Raw genomic sequence first — 22,137 nt, 5'->3', positions numbered from 1 at the left:
ACCTATCCCCTGAGGAGGGTGCTGTTGTGTCGTCTTCCTCCGGCTGGTCACTGAACTCTCACCGTATATACATATCCAGTCAAAAATGTGGACACACCTACTCATTCAAGGTTTTTTCTTAATTTTTTTTACCATTTTCTACATTGTAGAATAATAGTGAAAACATCAAAACTATGAAATAACACATATGCAATCATGTAGAAACCAAAAAAAGTGTTAAACATATCCAAACATATTTTATTTGAGATGCTTCAAAGTAGCTACCCTTTGCCTTGATGACAGCTTAGCACACTCTTGGCATTCTCTCAACCAGCTTCATGAGGTAGTCACCTTGAATCCATTTCAATTAACAGGTGTGCCCTGTTCCCCCAAAAATTGTGGCATTTCTTTCCTTCTTAATACATTTGAGCCAATCAGTTCTGTCAACGTAGGGGTGGTATGCAGAAGATAGCCACAGGAAAGGAGGACCCAGAGTTACCTCTGCTAAAGTGAATAAATTCATCAGTTACCAGCCTCAGAAATTGCAGCTCAAATACATTTACATTACATTTAAGTCATTTAGCAGACGCTCTTATCCAGAGCGACTTACAAATTGGTGCATTCACCTTATGACATCCAGTGGAACAGCCACTTTACAACAGTGCATCTAAATCTTTTAAGGGGGGGGGGGGGGTCAGAAGGATTACTTTATCCTATCCTAGGTATTCCTTAAAGAGGTGGGGTTTCAGGTGTCTCCGGAAGGTGGTGATTGACTCCGCTGTCCTGGCGTCGTGAGGGAGTTTGTTCCACCATTGGGGGGCCAGAGCAGCGAACAGTTTTGACTGGGCTGAGCGGGAACTGTACTTCCTCAGTGGTAGGGAGGCGAGCAGGCCAGAGGTGGATGAACGCAGTGCCCTTGTTTGGGTGTAGGGCCTGATCAGAGCCTGGAGGTACTGAGGTGCCGTTCCCCTCACAGCTCCGTAGGCAAGCACCATGGTCTTGTAGCGGATGCGAGCTTCAACTGGAAGCCAGTGGAGAGAGCGGAGGAGCGGGGTGACGTGAGAGAACTTGGGAAGGTTGAACACCAGACGGGCTGCGGCGTTCTGGATGAGTTGTAGGGGTTTAATGGCACAGGCAGGGAGCCCAGCCAACAGCGAGTTGCAGTAATCCAGACGGGAGATGACAAGTGCCTGGATTAGGACCTGCGCCGCTTCCTGTGTGAGGCAGGGTCGTACTCTGCGGATGTTGTAGAGCATGAACCTACAGGAACGGGCCACCGCCTTGATGTTAGTTGAGAACGACAGGGTGTTGTCCAGGATCACGCCAAGGTTCTTAGCGCTCTGGGAGGAGGACACAATGGAGTTGTCAACCGTGATGGCGAGATCATGGAACGGGCAGTCCTTCCCCGGGAGGAAGAGCAGCTCGGTCTTGCCGAGGTTCAGCTTGAGGTGGTGATCCGTCATCCACACTGATATGTCTGCCAGACATGCAGAGATGCGATTCGCCACCTGGTCATCAGAAGGGGGAAAGGAGAAGATTAATTGTGTGTCGTCTGCATAGCAATGATAGGAGAGACCATGTGAGGTTATGACAGAGCCAAGTGACTTGGTGTATAGCGAGAATAGGAGAGGGCCTAGAACAGAGCCCTGGGGGACACCAGTGGTGAGAGCGCGTGGTGAGGAGACAGATTCTCGCCACGCCACCTGGTAGGAGCGACCTGTCAGGTAGGACGCAATCCAAGCGTGGGCCGCGCCGGAGATGCCCAACTCGGAGAGGGTGGAGAGGAGGATCTGATGGTTCACAGTGTCGAAGGCAGCCGATAGGTCTAGAAGGATGAGAGCAGAGGAGAGAGAGTTAGCTTTAGCAGTGCGGAGCGCCTCCGTGATACAGAGAAGAGCAGTCTCAGTTGAATGACTAGTCTTGAAACATGACTGATTTGGATCAAGAAGGTCATTCTGAGAGAGATAGCAGGAGAGCTGGCCAAGGACGGCACGTTCAAGAGTTTTGGAGAGAAAAGAAAGAAGGGATACTGGTCTGTAGTTGTTGACATCGGAGGGATCGAGTGTAGGTTTTTTCAGAAGGGGTGCAACTCTCGCTCTCTTGAAGACGGGAGGGACGTAGCCAGCGGTCAGGGATGAGTTGATGAGCGAGGTGAGGTAAGGGAGAAGGTCTCCGGAAATGGTCTGGAGAAGAGAGGAGGGGATAGGGTCAAGCGGGCAGGTTGTTGGGCGGCCGGCCGTCACAAGACGCGAGATTTCATCTGGAGAGAGAGGGGAGAAAGAGGTCAGAGCACAGGGTAGGGCAGTGTGAGCAGAACCAGCGATGTCGTTTGACTTAGCAAACGAGGAACGGATGTCGTCGACCTTCTTTTCAAAATGGTTGACGAAGTCATCTGCAGAGAGGGAGGAGGGGGGGGAGGGGGAGGAGGATTCAGGAGGGAGGAGAAGGTGGCAAAGAGCTTCCTAGGGTTAGAGGCAGATGCTTGGAATTTAGAGTGGTAGAAAGTGGCTTTAGCAGCAGAGACAGAAGAGGAAAATGTAGAGAGGAGGGAGTGAAAGGATGCCAGGTCCGCAGGGAGGCGAGTTTTCCTCCATTTCCGCTCGGCTGCCCGGAGCCCTGTTCTGTGAGCTCGCAATGAGTCGTCGAGCCACGGAGCGGGAGGGGAGGACCGAGCCGGCCTGGAGGATAGGGGATATAGAGAGTCAAAGGATGCAGAAAGGGAGGAGAGGAGGGTTGAGGAGGCAGAATCAGGAGATAGGTTGGAGAAGGTTTGAGCAGAGGGGAGAGATGATAGGATGGAAGAGGAGAGAGTAGCGGGGGAGAGAGAGCGAAGGTTGGGACGGCGCGATACCATCCGAGTAGGGGCAGTGTGGGAAGTGTTGGATGAGAGCGAGAGGGAAAAGGATACAAGGTAGTGGTCGGAGACTTGGAGGGGAGTTGCAATGTGGTTAGTGGAAGAACAGCATCTAGTAAAGATGAGGTCAAGCGTATTGCCTGCCTTGTGAGTAGGGGGGGAAGGTGAGAGGGTGAGGTCAAAAGAGGAGAGGAGTAAATAAATGCGTCAAAGAGTTCAAGTAACAGACAAATCCTAACATCAGCTGTTGAGGAGACTGCGTGAATCAGGCCTTCATGGTTGAATTGCTGCAAAGAAACTACTACGAAAGAACACCAATAATAAGAAGAGACTTGCTTGGGCCAAGAAACACGAGCAATGGACATTAGACCGGTGGAAATCTGAGTCCAAATTTGAGATTTTTGGTTCCAACCGCCGTGTCTTTGTGAGACACAGAGTAGGTGATCGGATGATCTCCGCATGTGTGGAGGAAGAGGTGTGATGATGTGGAGGTGCTTTGCTGGTGACACTGTCTGTGATTTATTTAGAATTCAAGGCACACTTAACCAGCATGCCTATCACAGCTGCAGCGATACACCATCCCATCTGGCTTGCACTTAGTGGTTTGCACTTAGTGGGACTATCATTTGTTTTTCAACAGGACAACGACCCAACACACCTTCAGGCTGTGTAAAGGCTATTATACCAAAAAGGAGAGTGATGGAGTGCTGCATCACCCGACCTCAACCCAATTGAGATGGTCTGGGATGAGTTGGACCAGAGTGAAGGAAAAGCAGACAGCAAGTGCTCAGCATATGTGGGAACTCCTTCAACACTGTTGGAAAAGCTGGTTGAGAGTATAAATAAAACCCGACCGTATAATGAAATATCTCTCATCAACCAGAGGTTCAATTTCTTCTTTGTTTTCTCAATAATGGGGTTAAAGTTTAATTCACTCCTTTGTTTTTCATCCTTGCATATAACAATTCCAAGATAAGTAACCTTATCTTTAACTGGGATACCATATACTTCCTGTAAAACACAATCGATGAGTGGAAATAAGACTGACTTATTGGTATTAATGTTCAAACCCGAAACTACTGAAAAGTCTTCAATACAGGAAACTGCTTTAGAAACCTCATTCCTGTCTCTCAAAAATATGGTGGTATCATCAGCCAGTTGACATAGTTTAAATTCCTTGCCAAGTGCTGAAACACCTTGAAAATTCAATTTCTTGATATGAAGAGCCATAATATGAGTAATCAATAAAAATTAAAATGGACGAATTGGGCAGCTCTGCCTAATGCCACGGCCAATATCAAATCTTTGGGATGTCCCGTGAGCTAATTTTACAGAGCTAGTACAACCACTATATAAAGTTTGGACTGCTTTCAAAAAAATAGTCACCAAAACCCCAGAAAAAATATAACTTTGAACATAAACTCATGTTCTACAGTGTCAAAAGCTTTATAAAAATCAACAAACATAAGAAAACTATCATCAAGGATGAGGTCATTATAGTCAATCATATCTAAGATCAGCCTGATGTTATTACTAATGTGTCGACCATGCATAAAAACAGATTATTCTTCATCAATTATATGATGCAAGCCTTGTTTCAACCTTTTAGCAAATACAAAGGCAAATCATTTCCCATCATTATTCAACAGGCTAATGGGTCTCCAGTTGTCTAAAAAAGAGTATCCTTATTAGGTATAGGAATCAAAGTAATTACACCTTGCTTTAAGGAAGCCGATAGCTCCCCTTTTTCTATTGATTCTTGAAACATAGCAAGAATGAAAGGAATCAATGTATCATTGAATTCTTTATAAAACTTGCTTATTAAACCACCATTTCCAGGGAACCTATTGTCCTTAAGACTTTTAATACAGTCTTTTATCTCAATTTCAGATAACTCATCACAAAAATCCCTTAAATCATCATCTATCTTCTTAGCAATGTTTGCTACATTTTCTAAGAAAATATCTATATTGGAAGTTGACTGGACTGATGTATACAGATTCTGATAAAACTGGGCAACATGCTGAGAGATTTATTTTGGATTTTCATTGGGAGTATTATTAATCATTAATTTACATATGGAAGTCTTTTCACCTGCCCTTTTATCTAAATGAAAGAAATATTTTGTATTTCTCTCTCCCTCTTCCATACATTTTCGTCTTGATCTTACAAACGCTCCCCGGGCCTTTTCCTTGTAGATTCAGTCTAACTGCGTTTGCAATGATGATAGCTCCAGTAATTCCTGATTAGTTAGTTCAGTTTTTTTTAGTATAATCCATTATTCCCTTTATGTCATATTCTTTCTCTCTCTTGGCACAAGCAATTTCTTTCCCCATTGAAATAGCCAAAAGCCTTATATCAAATTTCATTAGCTCCCAGTAACTTCCAAATGTATTCATAACACAGGCACAATTCCAGTATTTATCAATAATTCCTGCTACTTCCTTCTTAAATACTTCATTCTCTAGTAAAGTCTTGTTCATTTTCCAGTAACCTTCACTAACTTTTTTTGGTTGACAAACCATGCATATTTATCTTTATTGAGATCCCTTTGTGGTCTGTTAAAATCAATGGTTCAATTGAGACTGTATCAACCTTGTCAGACAAATCTTCAGATATCAGCCAGAAATCAATACGGGATTGCATCTTTGGTACTCCATGTAAACATAATCTTATCTTTGTTCTTAGGTCTCCAAATATCTAGAACACCTAACTTTAGACATATATTTCTTATCTCAAAAACATAATTGCTATCCTTAGCAGGCCATATATCTAGATGATCATGTAATACTGTATTACAATCTCCACCCCATATTACTTTGGCCAATGGAAATTTAGACATAATTTTACTTATTTTCTTCTCAATGTCTCTAAAAGGTTACTTGACTTGTTATTGGAAGCATAAATATTTACAACAATGAATTGAACGTGGTTGACATCTACCAATAGTATAATCCATCTCCCTGTATTATCTGCTTCATGACTCAATATATGACCCTTAAAGTTGCCTTTTAAAATAGCGACACCTGCTGACCGATTAGTACCAAATATCATTCCCCCATTGACACTTCCAAAACGCAGTATCTGTGGAACAGGCATGAGTTTCTTGAATGAAATAAAAGTCGTCACTCTTACAATACAAAAATAAAGATTTCCATTTCAAAATATTACGGATTCCCCTGGCATTAATAGAAAAAACAAATGGACATTTACTATTACAGTGACTATATGAAGAATATTAAACTTGTATACGTTCACATGAATCGGTTCTCACAAAAAGAAAAGTTCTTACTAGTTGCAAATAAAAACAGTCCTTTGCACCACACCAAGTGGTTGACCAAAATTATATATATATTTTTAAACAATTGCAAATAACATTGTACCATAGATTGGTAAAACGAATAACCATCAAGCTAACATTAAGTGTTAGTTCGAATTTCCCTGCCATAAAAAAGTTAAGCTCACACAAACAATGCCCTTTAATCAAGAAATATAAAGTTTTATCAGATGCAAATAAAACTCAGTCCTGCACAACTCACTTGATAAATCCAGCAGTCAACAAACTAGGCGTCAGCGTGAATTTCCTTCCATTAACAAAAGCCTTAGCTCCCGCAACGTATGCACTTTTCCCTTCCTTGCTCTCTCAATCATCAGCCACAGACGATTCCGAGCTTCTTTATCAAATGCTGTCAAATCCCCCTTGAACCTCAGGTTGTTCTTTTTTAAATAGTAATTTTTCTTTGCACTTTTCCATGTCATATCCCCCGCTGTCCTGGAGATGAATCTCATGATCACTGGTCGTGGTGGCTGGTTGTTCTCCCCATCTCTCAGTCTACCCAGGCGGTGCACTACATCCAGAGAACCTGCAACAACATTTCGCTCCTCCTCCGGGACTATTGCCCTGCAAATGTCCTTCACTCTTGCTTTGATGTTCTCGTCAGATTTTTCTGCTATTCCATAAATTAGAAGATTTCATCTTCGACTATACCGGTCATTCTCGTTGACCTTTGACTCCCATTTCTGTGAGTTTCTTCTCCTGCTTTGCAACCTGAATTTTGAATGTTGCGTTCTGCTACTTCAAAGTTTTTACTTCCTCAGCACTGAAATCAAGCGATTTCTTCAGGTTAACGATACTATTAGTGTTCTTTTTCACCAAATCCATGTAATCTTCGCTCTCTTTGATTTTGGCTGTGAGGATGCGGACGATGTTGTCCTGTACCTTGGTTGGGGTATTCAGGTATGAATCACATCCACCCCCCTTTTTTTACACCGCAAGCATATAAGTGAGTTTCAACAATGCCTCTTTTCTCCTTGGAAGATTCAACATCCATTATCTCAGCAACAGTTTGGTCATGTCCTGATTCCATGCTATTAGCTATGAAGACGTTAGCAGGCTAACTTAACTACACACGCTGAAACTTTTCGATATCTAGCTTGCTCGTTGGAAGTCGTCAAAACTATATTTTAATAGTTTGATTAATTACAAAAATATTCAAAATAGCTACATTGTATGGTTAGATATAATTTTTGGGTGAAAAAAACAAATTTCAACTGCAATCTAAAACTAAACTTTGTGAGAACCCTAAAATTGTCATCTAGAAATGTTACACCCTCACATGCCGCCATCTTGAGCCCCCCCCAAAAATAGTGTCGATGCACCGCATTTTAAGGTGTTTGACCACAGTAAAAGGCCAGCAACACTCCGTATTTTTCAGCCCCATGAAATGACACTATATATACATTCTACAGACCATACTTAGTATTCCCCAAAATACTTTTACTGCGGCATCCATAATTTAGTAATATAATAATAATAGTTTTTGCTCTTTAAGCCAATATGTGTTACATGTGTTACAAGTGATTCTCATTTGGGGCATTTATTTGACGCTGGAACACGTTTTAAAACACAAATGTAATGCAAATGTCACATAAATATGAACAAATATGCTTCTTTGTTAATCTTTAGACAATTATTTTTCATATATCATGAATAAATACAGGTTATTGGCACCTTTCTATTATTACGTAGGGGAGTTTTATTTTGAAACATCTCGCAATTTCGTGAGCCGGAAGTACTTTTTTAGTGTTGCTAACGAGACGCGGATTGGTGTTGAGCAATCGGAAAAATGGCAGCGCACAAGTGCAATATTTTTATGCTGGCGTTCGTTCTTTGTGGATTAACATATGTGTTTGTTAGAGCGGACATAGAATACACAAATCATGTGAAAGATGCTGAAAGCGGGGCCGCTGATATTTCACCGAAGACGAATATAGGCGCGTCACTGCAATCAACTAAAACCGAGGACCAAACCCAGACCGCGGAAGAGGAGAGGCAATGGGAGGCCAAAACGAATCCCGCAGATGCCCCAAGCGATAACAAAGCAGACCATGTCCATGATACCATGCAAAACCTCGACAGTCGTCCACCACCGTATGCAAAAGACCAAACCCAAGAGGCAGCGGAAGAGGAGAGGCAATGGGAGGCTACCGAGGTCAAAGAAGCTGACCATGGCCCTGACACCATGCAAACGCCAGACGTCCCTCCACCAACGCCCGCAAAAGATCAGTTTCAGGAAGAGTTGGTGATCAGACCATTGCATTCTGGGGATATCTACGCCAGCTTCCAGTTCCGCACCATGTGGGATACAGACTTCTTACGAGGAAGTAAAGGTAAATAATGTGGTTTAATATGCTGTGTGGGTCAATCACATAATTTATCAAGTAGTCACACAGGGACACCACCTGTCGTCAGTGCATTATCCAGCACAGGAGGTTGGTGGCATCTTAATTGGGGAGGACAGTCTCGTGGTAAGGGCAGGAGCAGAGTAAGTGAAATGGTATCAAAGACATGGTTTCCATCTGTTTGATGCTATTCCTTCCGCTCCAGCCATTATTATGAGCCGTCCTCCCCTCAGCAGCCTCCACTGAATTCGTCATGGTCCTGTAGACCCACAGAGCAGGCTTTTGTTCCAGCCCAGCACTAAACATTTTATTCAACCAATCAAGGGCTTGATGAGTTGAATAGTTGAACCAGGTGTCTTATTGCTGCTGTGCTATGTTGACTGTAGCTGTGCATTCATTGTCATCAGTACATAGGACCTAGGCCTAATTTGTATGAGGTATGGCCAGTGCACACTTTTGGGAGATTATAGGCCTAGATCTGGTACGTGCACGCCCCTAAACTCAAGGATGGATTTTATGAACTACAAATCTAGTCAACATATTAGTGTCCTATGAAACTCACTGTTTCCTCCCAAATGTTCATTTTCAGTCTCCCACTACCGACTCTTCCCAAAGTCACTGGGCCAGGTGATTTCAAAGTTCTCTGTGCGCGAGCTCCACATCTCCTTCACTCAGGGCTACTGGAGGACAATGCAGTGGGGCCAGCCATTCCTACCGTCGCCCCCTGGTGCTGAACTGTGGGTATGGTTCCAGGACACTGTCACTGAGTGAGTGTATATAATATACTGTGTATTTATTTATCCTTACAAGTTCACTTTTCTTTATTGTCGAAGATAATGGAGTAGCTTTAGATCTGTTGAATCATTGTCAGTCGGTTCTGGTGTCAACAAGAGCTGTATGAATACATATGTATGGCTCTAGGGCTGTTCATATGATTTGAATCACTTTTTGGCTGTACCCCTTATGATTTGAACGAAACAGCCATACATTTTTGCCCATGGTAGAAGTTGTCAGAAGGTGACTTCAAATAGATATCAAACTCAACCATTTATATTTTTCAGTAATGAAGACACTGTTGATGTATCATGGTGGGGTATGCAAAATGGTTCAAATTTGAGCACCCCTATTTCCTGAATGTTTTGGCATTCAGTTCCAAAAAGTCCCATGGGCAAACATGAATGGAAGGTTTCTTTCAAATCAAAAGGGCTGCTGTCAGAAAGTGAGTGATATCGTATGGAACGACCCTGTAGTCTCACCCATTTTGTAAACAATGACCGCTGTTATTTGGTCCATTGAGTCTTCGCCCATGAACATATCACAACATTTGACAGGCATGTCTTTCTTGTGACTGGTTGCAGATACTACCTTTCTCGGCATTAAAGTGATATAGTTGTCTGTTAAAGTGAATGATCCAGTGCCTTCAGAAAGTATTCACACCCCTTGACCTTTTACACATTTTGTTGTTACAAAGAGGGATTAAAAGGGATTTAATTGTGTTTTTTTTGTCAATGATATACACAAAATAATTATCTTCACTATCTTGATTTATATAAGTGTTAAATCACCTTTGGCAGCGATTACAGCTGTGATTCTTTCTGGTAAGTCTAAGAGCTTTGCACACTTGGATTGTATGTACAATATTTGCCCATTTTATTATTTAAAAAAGTGTCAAACTCTGTCAAGTTGGTTGTTGGTTATTGCTAGACAGACATTTTTAAATCTTGCTATATATTTTCAAGACAATTTTAACTGAGGAACATTCAATGTCAACTTGCTAAGCAACTCCAGTGTATATTTGGCCTTGTGTGTTAGGTTATTGTCCTGCTGAAAGATTAATTTATCTCCCAGTGTCTGTTGGAGAGCAGACTGAACCAGGTTTTCCTCTAGGATTTTGCCTTTGCTTAGCTCTATTCTGTTTCTTTTTATCCTAAAAAAGCTGTCATGTGTTGCTGGATTTGCCCTAAACATAATGCTTTGTATCCAGGACATAAAGGTCATTTCTTTGTCACATTTTTTGCAGTTTTACTTTAGTGCCTTATTGCAAACAGGATGCATGTTTTGGAATATTTGTACTCTGTACAGGCTTCCTTCTTTTCACTCTGTCATTTATTTTAGTATTGTGGAGTAGGCCTAACTACAATTTTGTTGATCCATCCTCCGTTATCTTTTGTCAGAGCCATTCAACTCTGTAGCTGTTTTAAAAGCACCATTGGCCTCCTGGTGAAATCCCTGAGCGGTTTCCTTCCTCTCCAGCAACTGATTTAGGAAGGTCGCCTATGTCTTTCTAGTGACTGGGTGTGTTACACCATCCAAAGTGTAAAATGAATAACTGCACCATGCTCAAAGGGATATTCAATGTCTGCTTTTTCTTTTTATCCACCTTCCTTATAAGTAGGTGCCCTTGTTTGCGAACCATAGGACAACCTCCCTGGTCTTTGTGGTTGAATCTGTGCTTCAAATTCACTGTTGTCCTTGGACCTTAAAGATAATTGTATGTGTGGGGTACACCGATAGGGTAGTGATTTTAAACATGTTAAACACTATTTTTTGCACAGAGTGAGTCCATGCAACTTATTACGTGACTTGTTAAACACATTTATACTCCTGAACTTTAGGCTTGCTATAACAAAAGGGTTGAGTACTTATTGGCTGGAGACATTTCAGCTTTTCATTTTTTTAAAATTAATTTGTAAACATTTATAAAAACACAATTCCACTTTGACATTATGGGGTATTGTATGTAGATCAGTGACACAATTTCAATTTTAAATTCGGGCGGTAACACAACAAAATGTGAAAACAATCAAGGTGTGAATTATTTCTGAAGGCACTGTAACTGTACCATTCGTTTGATCCTTCGTCTTATAGTGTGGACGGTGCCTGGAAGGAGCTGACCAATGTTCTCTCAGGGATCTTCTGTGCCTCCCTGAACTTCATTGACTCCACCAACACGGTGCAGCCCAGTGCCTCCTTCAAACCTCTAGGCTTGGGCAACGGTAAGTTTCCTCACACTCAACAGTCTCTACAGTAGCTAGCCGACCTCTGAACTGAGGGCAGTGTTCATAAAGCACCAGAGTGAAACAGATGTACCATCTGTAATTGTCCAGTAAGGAACACTTCTACGGTGTGACAATGAATATGACCCAGTGCCAACCAATGCTTTGTCGTTATGTCAAACTGAAAAGACAATGCCAAAAGACAATGAGTCTTTACAGCAGGTGGGGGCAATCCTATGGCTGGTATGGGGGGAGTTTTTACTCAAGCCAAGCGGTAAAACACCTCATTCAACTACCTAACTAATCATATTCAGGTGTGCATCTTGGCTAGAATATAAGCCTGCAATCTTACCAGCCCTGGTGGGGTAAGATTCCTACTCCTGAACCGAGGAGCAGTGCTTTAGAACAGCCATATTTTTGTCATATGTACTCAAAAGGAATCTCAGAGCAGTTAGTTAAAGATGAGACACACTACGGTAGTGATGTGTGACTCTCCATAATGTCTCGTCTGTTGATTTTTGTCGTCTCATGTACCTTGTATGTGTCCTCTAATCAGTAACAGACCAGCGCTTCCTCCGCTATGCTGTGTTGCCGCGGGAGATCGTCTGTACTGAGAACCTGACTCCGTGGAAGAAACTCCTTCCCTGTGGCTCCAAGGTACCTGTCTGTCTTATGTTTGACAGGTATCTTATGAAAGTTGCATCTAGCCAAAGCTTTAGACTTTAGTACAATACGTCTGAAATCTAGCACAACTCCTATGTGTGCAATGGCTTCCTTCTTGGCTTCCGTGTTTGGCTTTGGGTGGTTATTTTTGTTATCCTTTTATTGTAGTTGACTTTGTGTGTGTGTGATGATTAACCATGTCCTTCATGTTGCCCCTCTTCTTCCACTAGGCTGGTCTGGCAGTCCTGATGAAGTCTGAGAAACTCTTCCACAGCAGCTTCCACTCCCAGGCACTACACTTCAGACCTGTGTGTCAGGTAATAGTCTGGAGTGCACATACACTACCGGTCAAAAGTTTTAGAACACCTCAAAAGCTATATATATATATATATATAATCAGCAAAAAAAGATCAGCAAAATCAGCAAAAAAAGAAACGTCCCCTTTTCAGGACCCTGTCTTTCAAAGATAATTTGTAAAAATCCAAATAACTTCCCAGATCTTCATTGTAAAGGGTTTGAACACTGTTTCCCATGCTTGTTCAATGAACCATAAACAATTGATGAACATGCACCTGTGGAACGGTCGTTAAGACACTAACAGCTTACTGACGGTAGGCAATTAAGGTCATAGTTATGAAAACTTAGGAGACCCAAGAGGCCTTTCCACTGACTCTGAAAAACACCAAAAGAAAGATGCCCAAGGTCCCTGCTCATCTGTGTGAATGTGCCTTGGGCATGCTGCGAGGCATGAGGACTGCAGGTGTGACCAATAAATTGCAATGTCCGTGCTGTGTGATGCCTAAGACAGAGCTACAGGGAGACGGTACGGACAGCTGATCGTCCTCGCAGTGGCAGACCACGTGTAACAACACCTGCACAGGAACGGTACATCCAAACATTACACCTGCGGGACAGGTGCAGGATGGCAACAACAACTGCCCGAGTTACACCAGGAACGCACAATCCCTCCATCAGTGCTCAGACTGTCCGCAATAGGCTGAGAGAGGCTGGACTGAGGGCTTGTAAGCCTGTTGTAAGCCATTCGTGTTTATCGTCGAAGGAATGAGCGTTACACTGAGGCCTGTACTTTGGCGCGGGATCGATTTTTGAGGTGGAGGATCCGTCATGGTCTGGGGCGGTGTGTCACAGCATCATCGGACTGAGCTTATTGTCATTGCAGGCAATCTCAACGCTGTGCGTTACAGTGAAGACATCCTCCTCCCTCATGTGGCACCCTTCCTGCAGGTTCATCCTGACATGACCCTCCAGCATGACAATGCCACCAGGCATACTGCTCATTCTGTGCGTGATTTCCTGCAAGACAGGAATGTAAGTGTTCTGCCATGGCCAGCAGAGAGCCCGGATCTCAATCCCATTGAGCACGTCTGGGACCTGTTGGATCAGAGGGTGAGGGCTAGGGCCATTCCCCCCCCAGAAATGTCCGGGAACTTGCAGGTGCCTTGGTGAAGAGGGGGGTAACGTCTCACAGCAAGAACTGGCAAATCTGGTGCAGTCCATGAGGAGGAGAGTCACTGCAGTACGGAATGCAGTTGGTGGCCACACCAGATGCTGACTGTTACTTTTGACACCCCCCCCCCCCACACCCTTTGTCCAGGGACACATTATTCCATTTCTGTTAGTTACATGTCTGTGGAACTTGTTCAGTCTGTCTCAGTTGTTGAATCTTGTTATGTTCATACACATGTTAAGTTTAATGAAAATAGTTGACAGTGAGTGGATGTTTCTTTTTTTGCTGAGTGTGTGTGTGTGTATATACTGCTCAAAAAAATAAAGGGAACACTTAAACAACACAATGTAACTCCAAGTCAATCACACTTCTGTGAAATCAAACTGTCCACTTAGGAAGCAACACTGATTGACAATAAATTTCACATGCTGTTGTGCAAATGGAATAGACAACAGGTGGAAATTATAGGCAATTAGCAAGACACCCCCAATAAAGGAGTGGTTCTGCAGGTGGTGACCACAGACCACTTCTCAGTTCCTATGCTTCCTGGCTGATGTTTTGGTCACTTTTGAATGCTGGCGGTGCTTTCACTCTAGTGGTAGCATGAGACGGAGTCTACAACCCACACAAGTGGCTCAGGTAGTGCACCTCATCCAGGATGGCACATCAATGCGAGCTGTGGCAAGAAGGTTTGCTGTGTCTGTCAGCGTAGTGTCCAGAGCATGGAGGCGCTACCAGGAGACAGGCCAGTACATCAGGAGACGTGGAGGAGGCCGTAGGAGGGCAACAACCCAGCAGCAGGACCGCTACCTCCACCTTTGTGCAAGGAGGAGCACTGCCAGAGCCCTGCAAAATGACCTCCAGCAGGCCACAAATGTGAATGTGTCTGCTCAAACGGTCAGAAACAGACTCCATGAGGGTGGTATGAGGGCCCGACGTCCACAGGTAGGGGTTGTGCTTACAGCCCAACACCGTGCAGGATGTTTGGCATTTGCCAGAGAACACCAAGATTGGCAAATTCGCCACTGGCGCCCTGTGCTCTTCACAGATGAAAGCAGGTTCACACTGAGCACATGTGACAGACGTGACAGAGTCTGGAGACGCCGTGGAGAACGTTCTGCTGCCTGCAACATCCTCCAGCATGACCGGTTTGGCGGTGGGTCAGTCATGGTGTGGGGGGGCAGCACAGCCCTCCATGTGCTCGCCAGAGGTAGCCTGACTGCCATTAGGTACCGAGATGAGATCCTCAGACCCCTTGTGAGACCATATGCTGGTGCGGTTGGCCCTGGTTTCCTCCTAATGCAAGACAATGCTAGACCTCATGTGGCTGGAGTGTGTCAGCAGTTCCTGCAAGAGGAAAGCATTGATGCTATGGACTGGCCTTCCCGTTCCCCAGACCTGAATCCAATTGAGCACATCTGGGACATCATGTCTCCCTCCATCCACCAACGCCACGTTGCACCACAGACTGTCCAGGAGTTGGCGGATGCTTTAGTCCAGGTCTGGGAGGAGATCCCTCAAGAGACCATCCGCCACCTCATCAGGAGCACTCCCAGGCGTTGTAGGGAAGTCATACAGGCACGTGGAGGCCACACACATTACTGAGCCTCATTTTGACTTGTTTTAAGGACTTTACATCAAAGTTGGATCAGCCTGTAGTGTGGTTTTCCACTTTAATTTTGAGTGTGACTCCAAATCCAGACCTCCATGGGTTGATAAATTTGATTTACATTGATCATTTTTGTGTGATTTTGTTGTCAGCACATTCAACTATGTAAAGAAGAAAGTATTTAATAAGAATATTTCATTCATTCAGATCTAGGATGTGTTATTTTAGTGTTCCCTTTATTTTTTTGAGCAGTGTATATATACACACACACACACACACACACACACAAAGAAGCAATAAAACTGGCCTTCTGTAGACTAGTTGAGTATCTGGAGCATCCGCATTTGTGGGTTCGATTACAGGCTCAAAATGACCAGAAACAAAGAACTTTCTAATGAAACTCGTCAGTCTAGTCGTGTTCTGAGAAATGAAGGCCATTCCATGCGTGAAATTGCCAAGAAACTGAAGATCTCGTACAACGCTGTGTACTACTCCTTTCACAAAACAACACAAACGGGCTCTAACCAGAATAGAAAGTGGAGTGGTAGGCCCCAGTGCACAATTGAGCAAGAGGACAAGTACATTAGTGTCTAGTTTGAGAAACAGACGCCTCACAAGTCCTCAACTGGAAGCTTCATTAAATAGTACCCGCAAAACACCAATGTCAACAGTGAAGAGGCGACTCCAGGGTGCTGGCCTTCTAGGTAGAGTTGCAAAGAAAAAGCCATATGTCAGACTGGCCAATAAAAAGAAAAGATTAAGATGGGCAAAAGAACACAGACACTGGACAGTCGCCTCTTCACTGTTGACGTTGAGACTGGTGTTTTGCGGGTACTATTTAATGAAGCTGTCAGTCGAGGACTTTTTTTGGAGATTTACTTTTCAAATAACCGAATGTGAGGTTTTAATTTGAATTAAGGGAAAAAGGCCATTATTGAACATGCGTTGAGACATTCTTACTAATCTGCTAGAGAACCAGTTCTGATTTAAGTATAACTTGTGAGGTTTAATGCCCTCCGAATTCAAATTAATTATATAAATGGGCCAGTTTTAATTTTGTCTGGCTTGCCGTTCCAAATAAAATAGATTTTGTTTTGCTCATATCATTTAAAAAACAAGTCGCTAGGTGTAGGCAAGGCCATAAGCAAATAGGTCAACTGGGAAATGACTGAAGAGTTAAATTGGGGTGAATTCTTTCCACAAATAGATAGATCTTGCTACCATGGAAAGGAAAATACTTATCTATTTTTGTTAACTTTCTATTAAAATGTATTATAGTGAGAATCTTTTGGGATATGAATTAAGCTTTAGTGCGCATGGAACGTTTCTGGGATCTTTTATTTCAGCTCATGAAACATTGGACCAACACGTTACATGTTGTGTTTATATTTTTGTTCAGTGTAGTTGGTCGTAGTCATTTTTGAATGTAAGAGTGTAGGAATAGAAAATCTTCGTTAATTGTCTCACTGTCTTCATTGTCTCAAACAAAACCGCGGGTTCCTCCTTCCATGCTACATCGTTCCATCCTATCCTAATCCCATTTTAAATCTTGTCACTTTTGATGAGCCCCAGCCTTGATATGACACTCTACGGTTGTTTCAGGACTGGAAGTGCAAATCCACAGTGTGGGAGCTGAGACAGACACTGAACGTGGTGTTCGACCTGCACACCTCTGGCCAGGGCAAACGAGGTGAGAGGCGTCTTGCATTCAGTATTATACCCCTTTCACACACAATCTGAACTGTACTGCACTGGCCTGTTTATGCATCCACCATATATTTGCTGGAAACTTAAAGGAAAATAACAGAGCCAGCACAGTACGGTTCGGGTCTGCATGATAGTGTGAAAATGGTATAAGTAATTTCACCTCACTATTGCTAAAACACACCGGTGTTACCAAGATCTACTTTACCTTCCACCGATTCATGTAGGTGCTAGGCTTGAACGGTATATCATATATATGTACTGTATACTGGTGTATTTGGGGGGGAGGGGGGGGGGGGGTACGGGATGGTTTTTCAATACTGTCAACTATTTATTTGAAGTTTTTCAATAAATCAGAATACTTTTAGCTTTTTAAGCAAATTCCTGCAGTGCAATAAATTAGGAGATGAAGCAGATTGCGTTCTTCATTTTACCTTTCTCGTGAGTCCAGCTGTGTATTAGGTTTAACTTGTTAGTTAATAAGTAAGTGGCTGAATTAATAAGGAGATTGTGCGTCATATTGTTTTATCTTTCTGCCGTGTTTGAGAAGTCAAATCGCTTTGGATGAGTAATCTGTACAGCTGCCATCTTGATTTCCTTGCGTTTATTTTTTTTACCTCTTCATTCTCGGCCCGTCAGCTCCTTCCCCCTCTTCCCTGAGCAGAGCAGGCAGGCCCGTGGCCCTAGCGACTGCACACAGACTCAGTGTGTACACATGCTGCTCCAGAGCCAGTACTATTCTTCCTTCAGACAAGCATGAATCAAAACTTTGTTCTTCTGCACAATATCTCTCGTTCACATTTGTTTGAAAATGCCCAGACTCACCAAACATTACATTCGGTGGCTCCTACCTACACTTGTATAAACGTTATGAGCTGGATTGCCTGTCTTTGCAATTAGTTCATTTTCAAATGTTGTTAGCTTTCTGGTAATGGTCGCCCCCTGTGGTCTTTAAAAAAGAGAAATGTGTGCCCCTTGTGTACGAAGACGGTAATACTGTAAATCCCGGGATAAGAGAAGGACGGTATAAAAATCTGGACACCCCCCCAACCCAGGTAGGTGTATTTGCGTGCTAGCTGGATGTTACAAAGCAAAAAGGGCATGTTTTTCAAATAAAATCAAACTTGATTTAAAGTGCATTTTAAAGTTGCAAAACCCATTACAGTGAAACAATAAAATGAAAGAAATAAAGAACAACCTTTCATGTAAAAGTTGTTTGTCTAATGCGGTGTACAGACATTGACCTTTCTGTGTTCCTTGAAAAGACTGTTCACTACCTTTTTAAATACAAAAGGGGCCAAGATGAATGTGATGTTACAATGGTAATGTTGGTTATGGGGTGTTTTGACAGAGTGGTCCCTGTTCAAGATGTTCTCTCGCACCCTGACTGAAGCCTGCCCGCTGGCCTCCTCCAGTAAAGTGTACGTGGACGTCACAGACAACCCTCAGGTCAGCAACTTTACATGACTGCTATCTTTACCCAACTCCACATTCTATTCATTTATCTGACAATCTTACTCTTGAGTGCATACGCATTATTGTTAATTCATTGATTTGCGAATCAATATTTGTATATGAATGCTTGCATGTGTGTGATTTTGTTAACTCTAAAACATCAGACAACACTATGGAGAAGTGTTATTCTATGGTAATTATGCAGGCAGGTGTTGGTATTGTATTTCCCCTACAGGGAGAGCTGTTTGAGCTGAGCCCAACCACTCCCCTGCTCAGCCAGGCTGTGGTGCTTGGGGACCGGAGGACCTACTCGGTCTACGACCTCACTAACCAGGCCACGTTCGGACAAACGCGCTCCCTCAACATGCTGCTGCGCTGGAGAGCAGCCGAGAGTGGTGAGTGACCTATAAAGAACACAACACGTGAGCTGCATTTAATTCCAGAAAATATGTTCTTTCCCTCAACTGTCTGTTCCCCTCCCTTCACAAATTGCTGTTACACAAGTGGAATAAGGAACAATCCCTATCCGTCTTGTATAATTACAAAAACTGCTCAACCCCATTTACAATACAATTATTATGCAGTTACTAAAATACTAAGAAACTGCATGTTAATACAATGTTACTAGTATAATTTGCAGTTACTGATAGGGCTGTTGCGGTGACCGTATTACTGCGACACCGGCGGTCACGAGTCATGAAGGCAGTCAAACTCCACATGACCGCTTAGTCATGTTAATTAGGCTTCTCCAAGCTCTGATGCTGCTGATGGTCATTAGTAGCCTACCAAACTTGCTGACTGCCTGGCACTGAGCACTCTTGTCCCTCTAATCACTCTGACATCAATGCAAATGTGTTTGAAAATCTGATCAAACACTAAATGAAAGCCCATGAGCTCATGTTGTGCAATATTTCTGTAGGCTATGCAATTGCGGGAGAAAACAGAGTGATGGCCTCTACTAAAAAGAGGAGGATCCCATCAGCTTTCTATAGGCTAGGCCTACTATATTTATTTCTTAACGTTCCTAATATTAAGCACATAGGCTATGCTCTTTTTTTGGAAGATGAACAATCTGGCTGGCATGAAAATTAACCATGGGAAAGCGTCCTCCATTCGCTATTTAAGTGCATAGTTGACATTTATTGTTTCCCGCTGCCTCTGTTTCAAGACCGTTGCATGGTAATGGTCCATTCTAAATTAAAACAAATTTTTCACACCTTATTTACTATATGTAAAGACAAGATTAAATCAAGAATAGTGGGATTAGTGACTATTAGCCTATCACTTGTGAATTATATACAGTTGAAATTAGAAGTTTACATACACCTTAGACAAATATATTTAAACTCAGTTTTTCACAATTTCTGACATTTAATTATTGTAAAAATTCCCTGTCTTAGGTCAGTTAGGATTACCACTTTATTTTAAGAATATGAAATATCAGAATAATAGTAGTGATTTATTTAAACTTTTATCACATTCCCAGTGGGTCAGAAGTTTACATACACTCAATTAGTATTTGGTAGCATTGCCTTAAACAATTTAAACTTGGGTCAAACGTTTCGGGTAGCCTTCCACAAGCTTCCCACAATAAGTTGGGTGAATTTTGGCCCATTCCTCCTTACAGAGCTGGTGTAACCAAGTCATGTTTGTAGGTCTCCTTGCTTGCAAATGTTTTTTCAGTTCTGCCCACAAATTTTCTATAGGATTGAGGTCAGGGCTTTGTGATGGCCACTCCAATAGCTTGACTTTGTTGTCCTTAAGCCATTTTGCCATAACTTTGGAAGTATGCTTGGGGTCATTGTCCATTTGGAAGACCCATTTGCGACCAAGCTTTAACTTCCTGACTGATGTCTTGAGATGTTGCTTCAATATATCCACATCATTTCCTTCCCTTATGATGCCATCTATTTTGTGAAGTGCACCAGTCCCTCCTGCAGCAAAGCACCCCCACAACATGATGTTGCCACCCCCATGCTTCACGGTTGGGATGGTGTTCTTCAGCTTGCAAGCGTCCCCCTTTTTCCTCGAAACATAACGATGGTCATTATGACCAAACAGTTCTATTTTTGTTTCATTAAACCAGAGGACATTTCTCCAAAAAGTACGATCTTTGTCCCCATGTGCAGTTGCAAACCGTAGTCTGGCTTTTTTATGGCGCAGTGTCTTCTTCCTTGCTGAGTGGCTCTTCAGGATATGTCGATATAGATACTTTTGTACCGGTTTCCTCCAGCATCTTCACAAGGTCCTTTGCTGCTGTTCTGGGTTTGATTTGCACTTTTCGCACCAATGTACATTAATCTCTAGGTGACAGAACGCATCTCCTTCCTGAGCTGTATAAAGGCTGTGTGGTCCCATGGTGTTTATACTTGCGTACTATTGTTTGTACAGATGAACGTGGTACCTTCAGGCGTTTGTAAATTGCTCCCAAGGATGAACCAGACTTGTGGAGGTCTACAATTTTTTTTCTGATGTCTTGGCTGATTTCTTTTGATTTTCCCATGATGTCAAGCAAAGAGGCACTGAATTTGAAGGTAGGCCTTGAAATACATCCACCTCCAATTGACTCAAATGATGTCAATTAGCCTATCAGACATTTCTAAAGCCATGACATCATTTTCTGTAATTTTCCAAGCTGTTTAAAGGCACAGTCAACTTAGTGTATGTAAACTTCTTACCCACTGGAATTGTGATACAGTGAATTATAAGTGAAATAATCTGTCTGTAAACAATTGTTGGAAAAAGTACTTGTCATGCACAAAGTAGACGTCTTAACCGACTTTCCAAAGCTATAGAAATTAGTGGAGTGGTTGAAAAACGAGTTTTAATGACTCCAACCAAAGTGTATGTAAACTTCCGACTTCAACTGTATTATCACTTGTGAATGATGTGCAGCAAAAGCAACTTTTCCGAATCAACAATTCCAGTGGGATGTAACCTAGCCCATAGGCATATATGTTTTGATAAGGTTTGTATCACAAGTGAAGTGGCCAAATAACTTCTTAAAATTGAGCACATTAATCTGCTTTACAACGGTAGTAGAGCCTAACTGGCATACATAAGCAGCGTGTGAGTTTCAAGTTTGGGGAAAATAATTTTTCTATAAAAATGCACCTTTTTATAATGAAAGCATTACATGCATAATCACATTTGCGGTCACTTCTGATAATGGTGTTTTCCCGCTAATGGAACATTCGCCCTTATAGCCTACTACCATGTGCGCTTATAATGTAAAGAAATACAATTTTAATCTAAAATGATCTGATCTGTTGCATCAGCCACATTGTGTAAAAAAATGTTTTTTTGATGCCAGTGGTTGTATTAATTTGGGATCTATTGCATCCCACAATTGTCTGACTATGTTTGGGATATTTATTTCTCACATAGAATAGAATAGGTAGACTTTTTTACTATGGGGGATAGTAGATTGACATAGGCGTGTGATTTTGTTGTTTGTTAGGCCTACTCATCTTGTTTGCTGACGGAAAGTAAATGTGGACAGTTCTTCCAATATCTTTATAATGGTAATGCACCTCGGAATTGGATAAGGACACACGCAGTTGCGTCCCCGATGTGTCTTTCTTCACTTGTAGCCTGTAAGAAAGACCCGTTCACGTGATGGAGAGCCATGTGAGTGAGTGGTGCTTAGGAGAACGCAGCACTCAGGGAGAAAGGCACAACGCAGCACTCTCATTCACAATTTACCCAAATCTTGTCTGTATGATAT

General features: G+C 42.6%; 1 protein-coding gene across 1 annotated transcript in view; it reads left to right on the top strand.

The window, feature by feature from the left end:
- The first annotated feature begins 7,905 nt into the window (after nucleotides 1–7,905).
- The window catches only part of LOC129824205 (GPI transamidase component PIG-T-like), a 33,354-nt gene continuing 19,122 nt past the window's right edge, over nucleotides 7,906–22,137 (top strand). Inside the window, exons 1-8 of the mRNA XM_055883671.1 lie at nucleotides 7,906–8,503; nucleotides 9,105–9,282; nucleotides 11,384–11,511; nucleotides 12,068–12,168; nucleotides 12,405–12,491; nucleotides 16,854–16,941; nucleotides 18,307–18,404; nucleotides 18,646–18,805. Of these exons, the coding sequence (XP_055739646.1) occupies nucleotides 7,960–8,503; nucleotides 9,105–9,282; nucleotides 11,384–11,511; nucleotides 12,068–12,168; nucleotides 12,405–12,491; nucleotides 16,854–16,941; nucleotides 18,307–18,404; nucleotides 18,646–18,805 (1,384 nt within the window). The 5' untranslated portion in view covers nucleotides 7,906–7,959. The remainder of the gene's footprint in view (nucleotides 8,504–9,104; nucleotides 9,283–11,383; nucleotides 11,512–12,067; nucleotides 12,169–12,404; nucleotides 12,492–16,853; nucleotides 16,942–18,306; nucleotides 18,405–18,645; nucleotides 18,806–22,137) is intronic.

The sequence above is a fragment of the Salvelinus fontinalis genome, chromosome 2 (genome assembly GCF_029448725.1).
Source record: "Salvelinus fontinalis isolate EN_2023a chromosome 2, ASM2944872v1, whole genome shotgun sequence".
Lineage (NCBI taxonomy): Eukaryota > Metazoa > Chordata > Actinopteri > Salmoniformes > Salmonidae > Salvelinus > Salvelinus fontinalis.
This window is presented reverse-complemented; position numbering and strand designations above follow the sequence as displayed.